Below are 15,472 nucleotides of genomic sequence, written 5' to 3'. Positions count from 1 at the left end.
CACCTTCGACGTAATATTTTCCCTTCTTTTCGTCCGTCTTAATTTTTCATTCATTCATTACCGCTCTCGTATATTTATTAATATATACATATTGCGAGTATACCGAGTTAATAATAATTATATGCAGAGACCGCGTTTGTGAGGCGAAAAGAGGAAGTAAACGGGGCACCCTTTGGGTGTCTCGTGAAAGTGGTCGATACCCACTCAAGTTCCCCTCGAACGCGTGCGGCAGAAACGGGAATGGGGGGTTGGTGGTTGGGGGTGGAGGTGGGGGTGGTGCGTTAAGTGCTGCGCGTTACCGCGAGCCAGAGTAATCATGCCTTCTGCCCGATTGAACCTACCTACCTACCTACCTACCAACCAACCTACCCACCTACCCATCTCTCTCATGTCAGATTTTCATCTGTCTTTTCCACCTATCTACCCTTTCACGCCTGGCATATTCTCCTCTCCTTTCCGCCTGACCCTCTCGCCTCCCGTTTAATTACATGACAGGAATGCCCGCGGCGTGTGCAAGAGGAAAATTTCGGGGCTGTGATTTTCCGCGAGTCGATAAGCAAAAAAAAAGAAAAAAAAAAAAAAAAAAGAAAAGAAAAGAAAAACTCGGAGGGAATTGTAGTTATTCTGCATATATATATATATATAAGAGTTGAGATGTGTTACTTTTGTACGACCAGAAAAAATTTCATTTTTTACAGTAACTAGAAAAATTGTGTAAAACAGGTATCGTTGGAAAAAATCTGTTTTAACATTGTTGGAATTACGAAAAACGAGGTACGCGTAAACATTTTGCGCTATCGACGATCCTTTTTTGGTAAATGCAAAGCAAAATAGGTTTGTGAGGTTTACTCTACTTTTGTTAGGTTACAGCTAGAAAACTAATTTTCGTTTTCTACCTATGACTATATTTTTTTATTGTGGTAAAAAATGAAAATAGTTAAGGACCGAGCGGTAATTGGAACTAAAAATTTTCCTCAGTGTAGATTTCAACGATTTTTCAATCTTCGCGGATTAATACTTTGAGTCTTGTATTATAGTGCTTATTCGACTTTTGTGACAAGATAGTTCGGGTTTGTTGATTACGAATCTGACGTCAGACTTTGAAAATTCAAAATAGCGGATCCAATATGGCGGAAAAAAATTTCGAGCTTGATCGAATACGGTCAAAAAACTCTGCGCCGGGGTTTTCGGGGTCGCTGATTGGATTCGGAGTATTGAATTTTCAAAATCTGATTTCGCATTCGTAATCAACGACCCCGAAAACTATTGGTCAGTCCTTTCTACGATTTCGATCAGATTTGAAATTTTCGTCCGCCATATTGGTTTCGCCATCTTGATGTTTTAAAATTCTATTTCAGATTCGTAATCAGCGACCCTAGATATTTATAATTTATGTAAAACATATATACGTGTAGAGGAGTAACTTTCACGGAAATGAATTATTCCTTCAATTTTCACAACTTTTTCAATCAAATTCTTTATCTAACAATCATAATTTACATTACATCGCAATGATTACTCACGAGTATTGAAAACTTATTCGTATACTATCAGAAATAGCGAAATACCGCAAAGAAATATGTTGTGAATTTCTCTAAATATTTAAAAAAAAAAAAAAAAAATGGATATGAAACACAGGTGGTTAGAATACTTGTCACCACGACTCAAAGGATTAAATGACCGGAGAGTTGGACTTTTTTTTGCTTATAACAATAACTTTCGATTATTGACGATATCGAATTTCAAAATATAAAGAAACGTGTAAATTATGACTGATTCCACGTTGACAAAAAATTATAAAAAAAAAAAAAAAATTCTATCCTCTTCCGGGGATTCTTTCTTTCTGATCCCCGTGTATAGTTCTGGTTTACTATACACGGTGAAAAGCGTTATAGAAGAGTGGGGAGGTTGAAGTGCGTGACATTAAGGTAACGATGCAATTTTAGGAAAAATGGTTACTTCGCAACTTTAGAAATTGGCTGAAATTCAGTAAACCGTAACGAAGCAGAACATAATATCTAAAATTCCAAAAACTCGGTCCCTTTCAAAGCCATTGTAAGGTTGAAGGTTGGTGAATTTTTTTTTTTTTTTTTTCCCCTTCAAAGTATCGTTACGTTAAACGTTGCGAACTTAGCAAACTCCTAGAAAAACATTTTCCGCAATTAAATAGAATTAAAAATTTATCAATATAATGTATGCACTGAGAGAAATTTTTTATTTCCAATTACCGCTCAGTCTTTGACTATTTTCATTTTTTACCACAATCGAAATATATAGTTCTAGGTAGAAAATGAATGATACGCGTATTTCGTTTTTCGTGATTCCAGCAATATTCGAACAGTGTTTTTTTTTTTTTTTTTTTTTTAACGATACTCGTTTTACTAGATTTGACAAATGAAATTTTTCTCAGTGCGCTGATTGATTTCGTAGAAAATTTTTCAACGAGGTGAGAAATTATATCGCGAATCAAGTAGCATGCTGCAAAGCTAGTTCGTTTTTTTCCGTTCGAATGATCCTTCGAAACTTCAAGCAGCGTCTATACGCGTACAGATTGGGAAAATATCTCGAACTATCGGTCTAAGATTTTCTCATCTTTCGACGCAGTTATTTCCCCAAGTTTAGATATTCTCCAGACACCGACGAGGGTTCGAAACGAAACTGATTGTTCTAGTCTGTAAGTGAGACACGTTCCGCCTTGAATCCGTTGCACAGTTCGATTATTACAAGCTCGCTAATAGCCGGATACCGAAGTAGAGTACGAGTCAAGTCAGGTCGGCCACCTCGAGGTCGTCAATGGTAAGAAAAAGTTCCGTAATAAAAAGTATAAAAAGTGAGGCAGGGAGAAAAAGTCAAACAGGAAGTATGGTAGGCGAAAAGAAAAAAGACGAACAAAATTAAACGAAAAAAGTAAACGGCCGCTGTAGCTTTCGGCATTTTTATCAAACTTGTACTGCAGCCAAATTTGAACCTCGAAATGGTACAGAAACGAAAAGAACAATGCGGAAAAACAATTTTTTCGCCACACCTTTCGTCAGCGTGATAGGGAAATACTCTGTCGATCTGTCCGATAAACTTCTGCGATTATCGCGAAAACGGTACGAGTGAAAAGTCTGAAACTGATAGGACGCGGTAACGAAATAAAGAAAGTTTTGAAAGAAATGTTGTTTTGACAAAAAAAATATGTATAGATATTAGGGTGTTCCAAAAAAAGACGGATTTTTTTTTTCTTTTCTTACGGTGACCAAAAATTCATAGCATACCTGAAAACAAAAATTTTGGCGCCAATATGAGCTCTTGATATCAATAGTAAGGTTTGCCTCTGTCCATTTCTTTATTTTCCATTTAAATAACACGGGAAATTTGTTTTTTCATTTTTGAATTTTTATTACTTTGGAACGGTTCATCGTAACAACAATCTGAAAAAAGAGATTTGTAGGAAATTTCACGCTCTACAAAAAACGTCCGAAGATCAAAATTTCTCAGATCAACCGTTTCGAAGATATCAGCGATCAAAAATAACACTAATCAAAAATTTCATATATTTTCCAATAAAAGTACAAAAAAATATCATGTTCCATATTTATATTATTTTTTACGTAAAATTACTTTAATTCTGTTAACCTGAGACTGTAAAATTTTTTTTTGCTAATTAATTCAACACTTAACTCACAAAAATCATTTATGTGATATTTTTAACCTTTATATTTATGTATTTGTGCTTTTTGTGAGTCAAGTGTTGAATTAATTAGCGAAAAAAAGAAAAAAGTTTACAGTCTCAGGTCAACAGAATTAAAGTAATTTACGTAAAAAATAATATAAATATGGAACATGATATTTTTTTGTACTTTTATTGGAAAATATATGAAATTTTTGATTAGTGTTTATTTTTGATCGCTGATATCTTCGAAACGTTTGATCAGAGGAACTTTGATCTTCGGACGTTTTTTGTAGAGCGTGATATTTCCAACAAATCTCTTTTTTCAGATTGTTGTTACTATGAACCGTTCCAAAGTAATAAAAAATGAAAAAACAAATTTCCCCTGTTATTTAAATGGAAAATAAAGAAATGGATAGAGGCAAACCTTACTATTGATATAAAGAGCTCATATTGGCGCCAAAATTTTTGATTTTAGGTATACTATCAATTTTTGGACACCATAAGAAAAAAAAAGATCGTTTTTTTTTTGAAACACCTTAACAGATATACGTAAACTGGGAAAACATAATTGTTTATTTGTAAATAGTAATAAGGAGGAAGAAGTGTGTTCGATAAAATTTCAAAGATTCGTCCGTGATATTGGATCCACCATTCTGAATCTTGAAAATCTGATATCAGATTCGTAATCAGCGACTACGGAAAGCGCAAAATATTATTTTGTTAGAAAATTTGACTCGGCACAATAACGCGTGACTCAAAGGGTTAAATCGATGTACAATATATTGTGAAAAAGTAGTAAATAGAAAGGGTAAGTTTTTCAATAAAAATTTTAAGAAACGGGCGTATCAGACGGGAAGAATAAGAATATAAGAATAAGATAGGCGAGTGAGTATTTCAAAAAATACAATACCTTAAACAGCAGCTTTCCGATACCTTACAGATACATTTTCATTCTCCTCGCAGCCCTCGCGTATATCGCCCAAGGGATATATGTATATTTGAAATCTTTTGCCGAGGAAAAGTAAGGCGAAATGGAGATAAGGCAGCGCCGTTCGGCTCGTTCTCTTATGTTATTTAAATTGGAAAACGATAAATCGATTCGGTGCCACCAGAGCTGTAGATATATAACGATTAAATTCTCACTCGAACCCGAGATTGGTATACGATAGTTCGAAAAGTCAATCCGTCAAGTTTATTCGTACTTTACGATTCACCGTGTCGCAGAAAAATTCGACAACGAGTACAACTGTAAAATCTTTCCAAATATCCCATGGATAAAAACTTTGTCTACCGTAAGTCGAAAATTCAAGAAAGAGAGAAAAAGATATTTCGATTAAAAATAATAAATATTAACACCATTTTCGAACCGAAATTGGCATTTTTTTTATACAAAACTCTCTCCGGATAAACAAATCCAGAATAATAATAATAATAACAAAATGTGGTATTCGACGATCAATTACCGTTTTTTGTGCCAAACAGATTATTTTTTTGTTTTTTTTTTCCGTCAGGAACCGAACGTTAAAAAAAAGTACGGGAAGAGCTGTTGGGTCGGATAAAAAAAAAAAAAAGAAGGGCTGGGGGGGGGGGGGGGGGGCGAAAAAACTTGGCGAAGAACCCGAAGCTGGGAAACGAAAAACAAACATTGTCCGCAAAAAATTCACGAGGATAAACGATAAAAGATAAAAGCGGGTGAAAATTTCTTACGCAAGCTCTCTTCTCTCTCTCTCTCTCCCTTCTCTCTCTTTTTCTCTCTCTCTCTCTCTCTCTCTCTCTCTACAATCTATCTTACGCTCGCGCAATCCTTCTCCGCAACTTTTTTATTCGTCTCCACTGCTTAGCCTGTGTATGTATAGCACTTCTTAGTCCAAACTATAGTACCGATAAATAGATTCACGAGCGTGTTTTGTGTGTTGGGATATAATCGACCGATCAATAATCACATCTCTCTCTCTCTCTCTCTCTCTCTCTCTCTCTCTCTCTCTCTCTCTCTCTCTCTCTCTCTCTCTCTCTCTCTCTCTCTCTCTCTCTCTCTTTCTCTCTCTCGTTTAGTGTATAATATGAATTTTGCCCGCGTGCCGTGTCTCTGAGAATTCTTTGCCGATAAAAATGAATAAATGATTATGAATGACGCGTGAAAATTATTTTCGACATATACGTGTATAGGTATTTATATATGCACCTAGGTATCATTTTCTATTCCCCTGATTCAACGTGCGCAGTTTCGTGTACAGGTGTATAAGATACGAAACCATGCAATCATGACAAACCCAAGACACATGTACGAAGAAGTTTCTATTCCTTTAATTCGACTGTTTTGTACACGGTGAATTACAGCAATTTTATGAATTTTTTACAGAAAGTCTGGTTATCCTAATTTAAGGAAACTTTTATACATGGAGAATTTCATGCGAACGTGCCGATGCCAACCATTTATCATTTTGTTGAAAAAATTTTTTTTTCACCAATTTTCCCAATTCTGAAACAGTGCTCTGAATTTTTTCACATTTTTTTTTTTTTTTTTTTTTTTCATTCAACTGGTCGATTATTTACAAATATTGAGAGTGATTTTGAAAGAAGCTTTTTTTTTAATTCTAAACAAAATTCTAAAAACTTTCATGTTTCATTTGGAAAATTTCTAGACTGGTTCCGTCATGGAACGATTATTACTTTTTTTTTTTTTTTTTGGGACAAAAAAAAAGAGAATGCATAAGCCCTGCGTCGGACATTCGATTCTACGACACGAGCTACGAATCTTGACTAAAAAGACTTCTTTTGGGCACATAAGAGCACTAAAATCAGACCTGAGAGGATCGGCGAGGGAAGGAGCCTCTAATTTCTGGGTAACCTAATCAAAAGGCGCCGAGAGGATGCCATTACCGAAAACGAGTGGCTGCTGCTGCGGCTATACAAACCAGTCGATATATCTTGAACACGCGAAAAAACGGTGGAAAAGAAAGCGAGAAAAGTAAAGAACTAAGGAAAAAAGAAAAAGAAAGAAAGGAAGTAAATATAGAGGGAGGGGATTTCGGGAGGGGGGAAAAAGGAAAAAGACAACTAACCAGAGGAGGGATGAAAAGTTTGACCGCAGTTTTGCCTGACGTATTTAGGTGCTATGTAAGCGAAAGAGAAAGTGAGAGAGAGAGAGAGAGAGAGAGAGAAAATAAAATCAAAAGTGAGGAAAATCGTGAGAACTAGGTTGAATGTTGGTAAATCGGAAAAACCGATCGATCACTGAATTAACGGGCTGTTAAAATTATGAAAAGTACCTCATGGGTAAAAAAAAAAAAGGTATAGATGATGTTGTCAGAAATTGGTGAGTATTAAATCATGCGAGAAGATGATAAAATTAATTTGGAATCTGTGTAAAAAAAAAAAAAAAATGATGAAAGAAAATTTCTGTATTCTTAAATAATCGATTGAATGTTTATCGAAGCTTTGGTAACGAATTAAAATTTATTGGCCAATAATAATTCCGAGTGTAATATTACGTGTAAAATGAGTAGCAGAATCGCGTTAAACATTACGCAGGGAATATTGTAGGGGAACAGAAATCGCCAGAAGAACCGATTTAATGTATAAAAAGCGGAAAATTTCCAAGTACGAAGTTAGTTTACGGTTGTATTTTAGCCCCCAAGCGCGGTTCCTTCGCTGAACATTAATATTCAATTAAAAGATAAAGCCAAAGTTGAAAAGAGGAAAACCCGATTCCGCATCGAGTCATAAGACTAAGCGTATATTGCATACGGAGATTTTTGTAGGTACAACGATGTATGTGCACAGAGAGTTCAGCGTTCCATCCCTGATTTCTAGACGTATGCATAACACATACAGAGGATGAAATACAGAGCTGAAGCCAGCGTGCGGAATTAGCAGCGAAACGTGTCAAAATTTTTCAAAGTACAAAAATGCACCTCACTTTCATCCCCATATCCTTTTTCATCATTTTATACTTTTTTTTTTCCAACCAGTATATGGCCGCTCGATATATTTCCGCTCGATATATTTCCGCTCGATATATGGCCGCTCGATATATGGCCGCTCGATATATGGCCGCTCGATATATGGCCGCTCGATATATGGCCGATATATATTATAAATACAGTCACGAGTGAAATGGGTAAATTAATCGGTAAAAACAAAGAGTAGTTATGAAATGAAAATGAAAAAAAATTAATTAAAAAAAATACAAAAAAATGAATCAAAAAAGGACGAAAACAAAAAAAAGATACGTGCGAAAGTGAAGAATAAGGGAGAATAAATTCGGGCAAGAGAGACATAATCGTACAGTTGACGATGAGATAAGAATTGTGGCGGTTGACTGAAAAGAGGAAAGGAAAGGAGAGCTTGCAAGTCGCGTCCTACGCGACAATTTTCGAGGGTACGTCGGAATTGATTTACAGTGATTTCTTTAATCGCCCGAGGCAAATGAATATAAGGTGTACATCCTGCGACCTCGGTGGGTTTTATTTTTAGCCAAATCAGCGCCGGCAGTCAGAGCGATGAAACAAATCGCTCCTATAAATCTCAATTTCAACGACGCGTATAATAATTTGACGAGATTCATCATTTCTTACGAGAGCTTCAAATTCTTATTCGCCTTCACGCAATTTACAAAATACCCACACGTATAAGCCGGAGGAATAAATTGATTCGGTCGTAAGAAATTGATTGAGGAATTTTCATTCGCAATGATTAATTTTACGCGAGATGATTTCAATATCGTCGTTATATAATTGATCGGATGATGAGACGATTGAAAACGATAAATTTAAACTAAAAAAGGTCCTTGAAAATGATATCAAATTAAATTCTTACGTTTTTTTTTCCTACTTTCTTTGCACCCGTTTCCGTGCCAAAATTGTGGGAAAATAGTTGGGAATGTTTTTTGGATCAATACTCTCGATTCTGTCGCAGATTAATGAATTACTGTCAAATCGGTCGAAATAAATTTTTCATAACGCTACATGTACAATATATTATACAGAGTTTATTAATTAAAATTTGATAAAAGTTTATCTGAGGTAATTTGTTTCGTAATGATTATAATAATTTGGATTTTTCCGTTGAAATTCTCCAATTTAAATAATGTATCATCATTCTTCTGTGGAGATTAAATTCAGACTGATTGATCCCGTTTCCAGATATTGAATCTTCGTTCAATTTATCACCTTCAATTACTGTTTTTTTTTTTTTGTTCCGTTTCCTTTTTCGTAGCAACGCCTTTTTGTACTCTTATCGCTTTTTGCTACGGTAGGCAAAGCTGTGTCGTAGGATCCGTATAAAGAACATTTTCTCTAATCATATAATTTTTGTTAGGAAAGAAAAAAAAATTGTTTATTCTAAGTTATGATCGAGAGGAAAAACAAAACAAAAAGTAGAAAGACACAATTAATTCGATAATTCTAATCAGATATGTATTCCTGATTCTACTGTTACACGAAAAAATTTAAAAAAAAAATTAAAATTCTATTCTCCAACTATAACATATGATACGTATAATATGAAGTTTTGATAAATCAATTTTTCACTTATTTCGAGTTCCGACAGTATCTGTACGAATATACATCATCAACGTGATATTTAGGCATCGAGTTTACCGTTTCATATTTTTTTATACAGCTAACTAAAATTTCATTCATACATAACTGCAACTATCAGGATATTGTTATTAAAATTTTATAAATGAAGCTTGATCGGTCGAAATTTCAGGTACGTACCTACACACATTGAAAATAAAATAAACGGAATGTAACAAATTGAAATGAACAAACTGTACGACAAAATGAAATTTCTGTAGATACAGGTATAACTAAATGATCTTAAAAACTATGATCTATGAAAATAAATATCATCTCAATATCTTCGATCTGTCGTTGTTAACATTACTATTGTTGTTGTTGTTGTTGTTGTTGTTAAAACTGCGACTGTTTTTTTTTTTTTTATTTCGTAGCGTCTATAATGAAGGCACCTCAACACTAATAACCATACCTTTTGTATATCGTCAGTATAAAGCCATGCCTATTCAGGCCGAGAGTTGAAATGACAGAAGAGAAGAGAAGAGAAGAGAAAGGGGTGCTGAGCGGATCTCCGGTTAACTCTTAGCGGTTGCTGATTGCTCCGTGTCCGTCCGTCTAGTCCTGATTTCCTTTTTTCCTTCTCAATTTCTTCCTTTCTTTATTCCATTTTATTTTTTTTTATATTTTTTTTCCCCTCCTTGCCCGAGCTCGCCGATCAAAAACACAGGGAGATTATCGAGCCTCAGCCTCGGAGGCTCTTATCCATCGGCTATTCGATGTTACAGCGATGCAGCGCCGTGCTGCTCTGATTCCTTCCTCGTTTACTGCGAGACCGACTTTGCCCCGCCCAGACATGTAGATTAGCTAGACTATAATATCATGACCCCGTGGCGCAGGATTCTTGGATCCCTTTTTCTACCGCAGCAGTGTTTTTCATCCTCGCCAAAATTTTCCACTTTTTCCTCTTCCGATTTATTTTAGATTTTTTGAGATACGATTAACGATATTTTACGATGAGGATTCTTATTCTCATTATTGTTACTGTTATTATTGTATTAACACAGAAACAAGTTTTGAAATTTTAGGAATCGTATGAGAAATCACCCGATCAATGTAGAACTTGTCGAGTATAATATCTCGTAACGACTTTGTAAAATGTGAGTAATCGTGAAATATTGTAATCACGGTGTAATCTCTGAAATCAGTAATATTAAAATAGAACACTGCATAAGTAATCATAGGCAATAATGAGAAATCGTTTATGATTACAGCAATCTCTTTGTAATCTTGAGAAATCGTATGAGAAATCACCTGATAAAAGTCAAACTTATTTGTCAAGTATAGTATCTCGTAATAAATCGATAAAATTTGAGTAATCATAAAACATTGTAACTATGGTGTAATCTCTGGAATCAAACTGAAATCAGTAATATCAAAGTGAAATTCTGTATAAGATATCATATGAGAAATCACCTGCTCAAAGTTAAATTTATTTCTCAAGTATAACATCTCATAATAACTTTATAAAATATGAGCAATCGTGAAATATTGTAATCACGGTGTAATCTCTGAAATCAGTAATATTGAAATAGAACACTGCATAACTAATCATTGGCAGTAATGAGAAATCGTTTATGATTACAGCAATCTGTTTGTAATCTTGAGAAATCGTATGAGAAATCACCTGATCAAAGTTAAATTTATTTCTCAAGTATAACATCTCGTAATAACTTGATAAAATATGAGCAATCATGAAATATTGTAATCACGGTGTAATCTCTGAAATCAGTAATATTAAAATAGAACACTGCATAAGTAATCATTGGCAGTAATGAGAAATCGTTTACGATTACAGCAATCTCTTTGTAATCTTGAGAAATCGTATGAGAAATCACCTGATAAAAGTCAAACTTATTTGTCAAGTATAGTATCTCGTAATAAATCGATAAAATTTGAGTAATCATAAAACATTGTAACTATGGTGTAATCTCTGGAATCAAACTGAAATCAGTAATATCAAAGTGAAATTCTGTATAAGATATCATATGAGAAATCACCTGATCAAAGTTAAATTTATTTCTCAAGTATAACATCTCATAATAACTTGATAAAATATGAGCAATCATGAAATATTGTAATCACGGTGTAATCTCTGAAATCAGTAATATTAAAATAGAACACTGCACAACTAATCATTGGCAGTAATGAGAAATCGTTTATGATTACAGCAATCTCTTTGTAATCTTGAGAAATCGTATGAGAAATCACCTGATCAAAGTTGAATTTATTTCTCAAGTATAACATCTCGTAATAACTTGATAAAATATGAGCAATCATGAAATATTGTAATCACGGTGTAATCTCTAAAATCAGTAATATTAAAATAGAACACTGCATAAGTAATCATAGGCAATAATGAGAAATCGTTTATGATTACAGCAATCTCTTTGTAATCTTGAGAAATCGTATGAGAAATCACCTGATAAAAGTAAAACTTATTTGTCAAGTACAGTATCTCGTAATAAATCGATAAAATTTGAGTAATCATAAAACATTGTAACTACGGTGTAATCTCTGAAATCAAACTGAAATCAGTAATATCAAAGTGAAATTCTGCATAAGATATCAGATGAGAAATCACCTGATCAAAGTTAAATTTATTTCTCAAGTATAACATCTCGTAATAACTTTATAAAATATGAGTAATCGTGAAATATTGTAATCACGGTGTAATCTCTGAAATCAGTAATATTAAAATAGAACACTGCATAAGTAATCATTGGCAGTAATGAGAAATCGTTTAGTATTACACCAATCTCTGTACAATCTTGAGAAATTGTATGAAATTTTATAAATCGTATGAGAAATCACCCGATCAATGTAAAATTTATCTGTCAAGTATCTCGTAATAAATCGATAAGATGTGAGTAATCATGAAATATTGTAATCGGGGCGTGACTTTTTTCTCAGCGAAACACGCCTTGGTCGAAAATTTCTCTGTTATATCCACGTGTAAATCTATCTAATTCGAGTTCGTTGCGAAATAGCCAGCATTTTGCACGTGCGTTATACGGTTCATGCGGCAGGATTATGCATTTGTCCGTTATTCTATGCACGATTTTGCTATTTATCTATACTATGTAGACCCGAATGCCGAATGGGGAATGGCCGAGAATATCGCCGCGGTTAGGAAGTGAAAGGCTTTTGCACGCTACTGCAGAATTCGCCCAAGTCATTTGTACCTACGTGCATTATGCATTGCACAGATAAATATAATTTATTATAGGCATGTATAGAGTGGATGAATTTTGTCGTTATCAAAGGTACGAATAATTAAATCAATTCAAAAGTTTAACGCGGTTTTTGTGTATTACTTTTCCTTTTTCGTTTCTTGGAATTCAATTGTGGAAAATAAAAAAAAAAAAAAAAAACAACTTTAATCAGACGAAAATTATCAATAAACTAAGTATACTTGGTTCATGAAAATGTAACCGAAATATTGTAAACCTTTCGCAATTTTTGGTTGGTAAATATTGGCCACGGAAAAAAAATCAAATATTTGCAAAAATTCACGATACTTTATACGTTCATAAATTTGTTAAAGATTTTTCACCAAACACATTTTTCTTTCCTACAATCGTAAAAAAAAATTCACGAGTTTCTAACAAATTACGTAATATTTCGAAGTAGCCTCGCACGAAGTGCGGTTTGAAATCTTTGTTATACTTTCGATTAATCCGACGAAATTGTGTGAATTTATTTTTATATTATTTATTCTTCTTCTAAATCTCTGACAAACAAGGCGTGAAATTCGCGTATCCCAGTATAATAGAAATCGATCAACGACCCGTGTCAAATCGCACCTGCAATTTGTTTAAATTCTATCGTTCTGTCGTTGTTGATGTAATTTTTTTTTTTTTTTTCTTGGTTTCCTTACTTACAACTGGTGTCGTCGATTTCGTTTGTGGGTATAATTTATAAGCCATAGTCAATTGCCGAATCGACCCCAGCATACTTTGCCGATATTGCACCGGAAACAACACGAAGCGACAACAATTCTTCTCACGGCTAGGGAAAGTAAGACAAACACGCCTGCGATATCAGCGTTAGTCAACCTTTGATCGCTGCTGTTGCTGCCTGTTTTGTTTGCGGTTTAGCAGATATCAGCAGTTGAGACGTTTGACCGATATAAAACCGCCAGGTAATAATCCCGCCTCTATTTCCACTACGATTTCTCCTCCAATTTCCCCATCGCAAGATCATTCTGCCCCGGATAGGATATAATATTGTAAACAACGACGAACGACGGAAAACGAAAGTAGGTAAGCACAGAGATTGAATTCCTAACGACTGCACGTTTCGTCGTCTGCTAAAATTCAATGCGCACGCGCAACGATCCGAGAGCAATTGTTTGACAAGATGGCCAACTGTTCCTAACGTGCAAAAATTTTTTTGTACAATTGTGGATTTAACAAAACCACCACCGACAACTGTTCAAATTTTTGAGGTTAGAGACGATTGGGCGCCCTGAAAAAACATCCGGTTTCGAATCGCAGCGCATGCGCATTAAATTTTAGCAAAAGACGAAACGTGCGGTCGTTAAGAATTCACTCTGTAGTCGTTAGGAATTGCTAAATTGTTCTCTTCTGCGATTATACGTATATCTCAACATTTTGAAGTGATATATAAATTCGAAAAACAAATCTCCGCATGTTTCGATCTTGTTTTGTGATCTCTGAAAATTTTTCATCTAATGAAAGGGTTTTGCGAGTTGAAAAAATTTTTTTTTACAATGTATCAAATTCTACGATGTATGAAAAACTCTTTTCAATATCTTTAGCCTTGTATTTGTACGTAAGCGCGAAGCGAGAGAAAAAAACGAAGTAAGCAAAAAATAATGTAAAAAGAAAAACGAACAACGACAAAAACGAGGGGTAATAAATAAGACCGAAATATTCAATTTAAACTTTCATACGAGTATAATAAATTGTGCGGTCATCGGTTTAGTCAAGGGAAAAAAAGAAGCCGGATAACGGAAGGATGAGAGAATCAGAAATAAATCTCTCCCCGAAACAGCGGATCACGAGCACTTAAAAAATAATATGGATCAATATTTCGTATAAAATACAGTATGATCGCGTGATGTAAAGTCATCGTGAGAAAACTATACCAGATCTTATTTAAATCATCATTAATTACCGCTTTTGCAATGCATAATTTACTAAATGGCGATTTTGAAAATTTTATTTTGGAGACATATAAATAAATAAAAATTCTCTACATTATTATATCGAGGCTTAAAGAATTTGTATCCAAACACACGACATTAAATAAATAAATATACATTAATCAAGGAAGGTAAGAAATCTTCACTTGATGTTGAATGATTAATAATTACTAGATAAAGGGTTAATAAAAAAGAAAAGAAAAAACAAAAGCGAACGAGAATAAATTAAATTTACAGAGTCACTGCGATAATATTTATGAAATGTACGGAGCTTTTTTCAACCGTTGGACTCGAATTCTTTTTTTTTTTTTGTTATTTTCGTTTTTCTTTTTTCAACGAAATTCTGGTGTCGGAATTGTGAAATATCAAGACCGAAGCATTTCAAATCTTTCGTTTCAGAAATTCCTAAGTTAAAGAAAATTCTCCGTAGTCCGGAAATTCCCTGAATTTTCCCCTTGACGTTTGAAATATATTTTACACACATGAAAGCGTCTCTGATAATTTATATTTTGACAATTTACCTGATCCGGTATTTCCGCCAGGTTGTGAAGACTGATGTTGTAAATGGTGTTCCTGAAACACAAGAGGGGGGAAAAAAAATTTGAGATTCCGTTAACCGGACGCTGCTCGGAGCAATTCTCGCATGACATTCGTGATTCGGTAAATCCGTATAATACAGCGCTTCCAGAGTCGCCTCAGGCTTCATGGAAAATTATTGCAAATTAGACTCCCAAGACTTTTACTGGAGATGATTTTTGCATTAAATGATACTCTTCTTTTCTTTATGTCACTTTTTATCTCGTTGCCGTTTATTGTATCAAGTAAACGCTTTCTTTGTTTTCGACGTTGTTATTTTATTTATTTATTTTTTTCCCTCTTTTCGTTTTTCTCTGACTTTTTAGTATGTGATACTATACACCGTTTTAAAGGATAAAACCGGAGAATTGGATAAGAAAAAAAAAATTAAATAAAATAAGATAAGAAAACACAACGACAACGGATAATTTACGCTGGAATGATTATTACCGTGTAATTTTAGTTTTTTTTTTTTTTTGGTTTTTTTTTTGT

General features: G+C 34.2%; 1 protein-coding gene across 4 annotated transcripts in view; it reads right to left on the bottom strand.

Annotated features, from left to right (window-relative positions):
- The window catches only part of LOC124220521 (semaphorin-1A), a 231,184-nt gene that overhangs the window by 39,181 nt on the left and 176,531 nt on the right, over positions 1–15,472 (bottom strand). For all 4 annotated transcript variants that reach the window (XM_046629562.2, XM_046629561.2, XM_046629560.2 and 1 more), the window contains one exon: positions 14,926–14,977. In XM_046629562.2, the coding sequence (XP_046485518.1) occupies positions 14,926–14,977 (52 nt within the window). The remainder of the gene's footprint in view (positions 1–14,925; positions 14,978–15,472) is intronic.

This window comes from Neodiprion pinetum, chromosome 5 (assembly GCF_021155775.2).
Source record: "Neodiprion pinetum isolate iyNeoPine1 chromosome 5, iyNeoPine1.2, whole genome shotgun sequence".
NCBI classification, from domain to species: Eukaryota; Metazoa; Arthropoda; class Insecta; order Hymenoptera; family Diprionidae; genus Neodiprion; species Neodiprion pinetum.
This window is presented reverse-complemented; position numbering and strand designations above follow the sequence as displayed.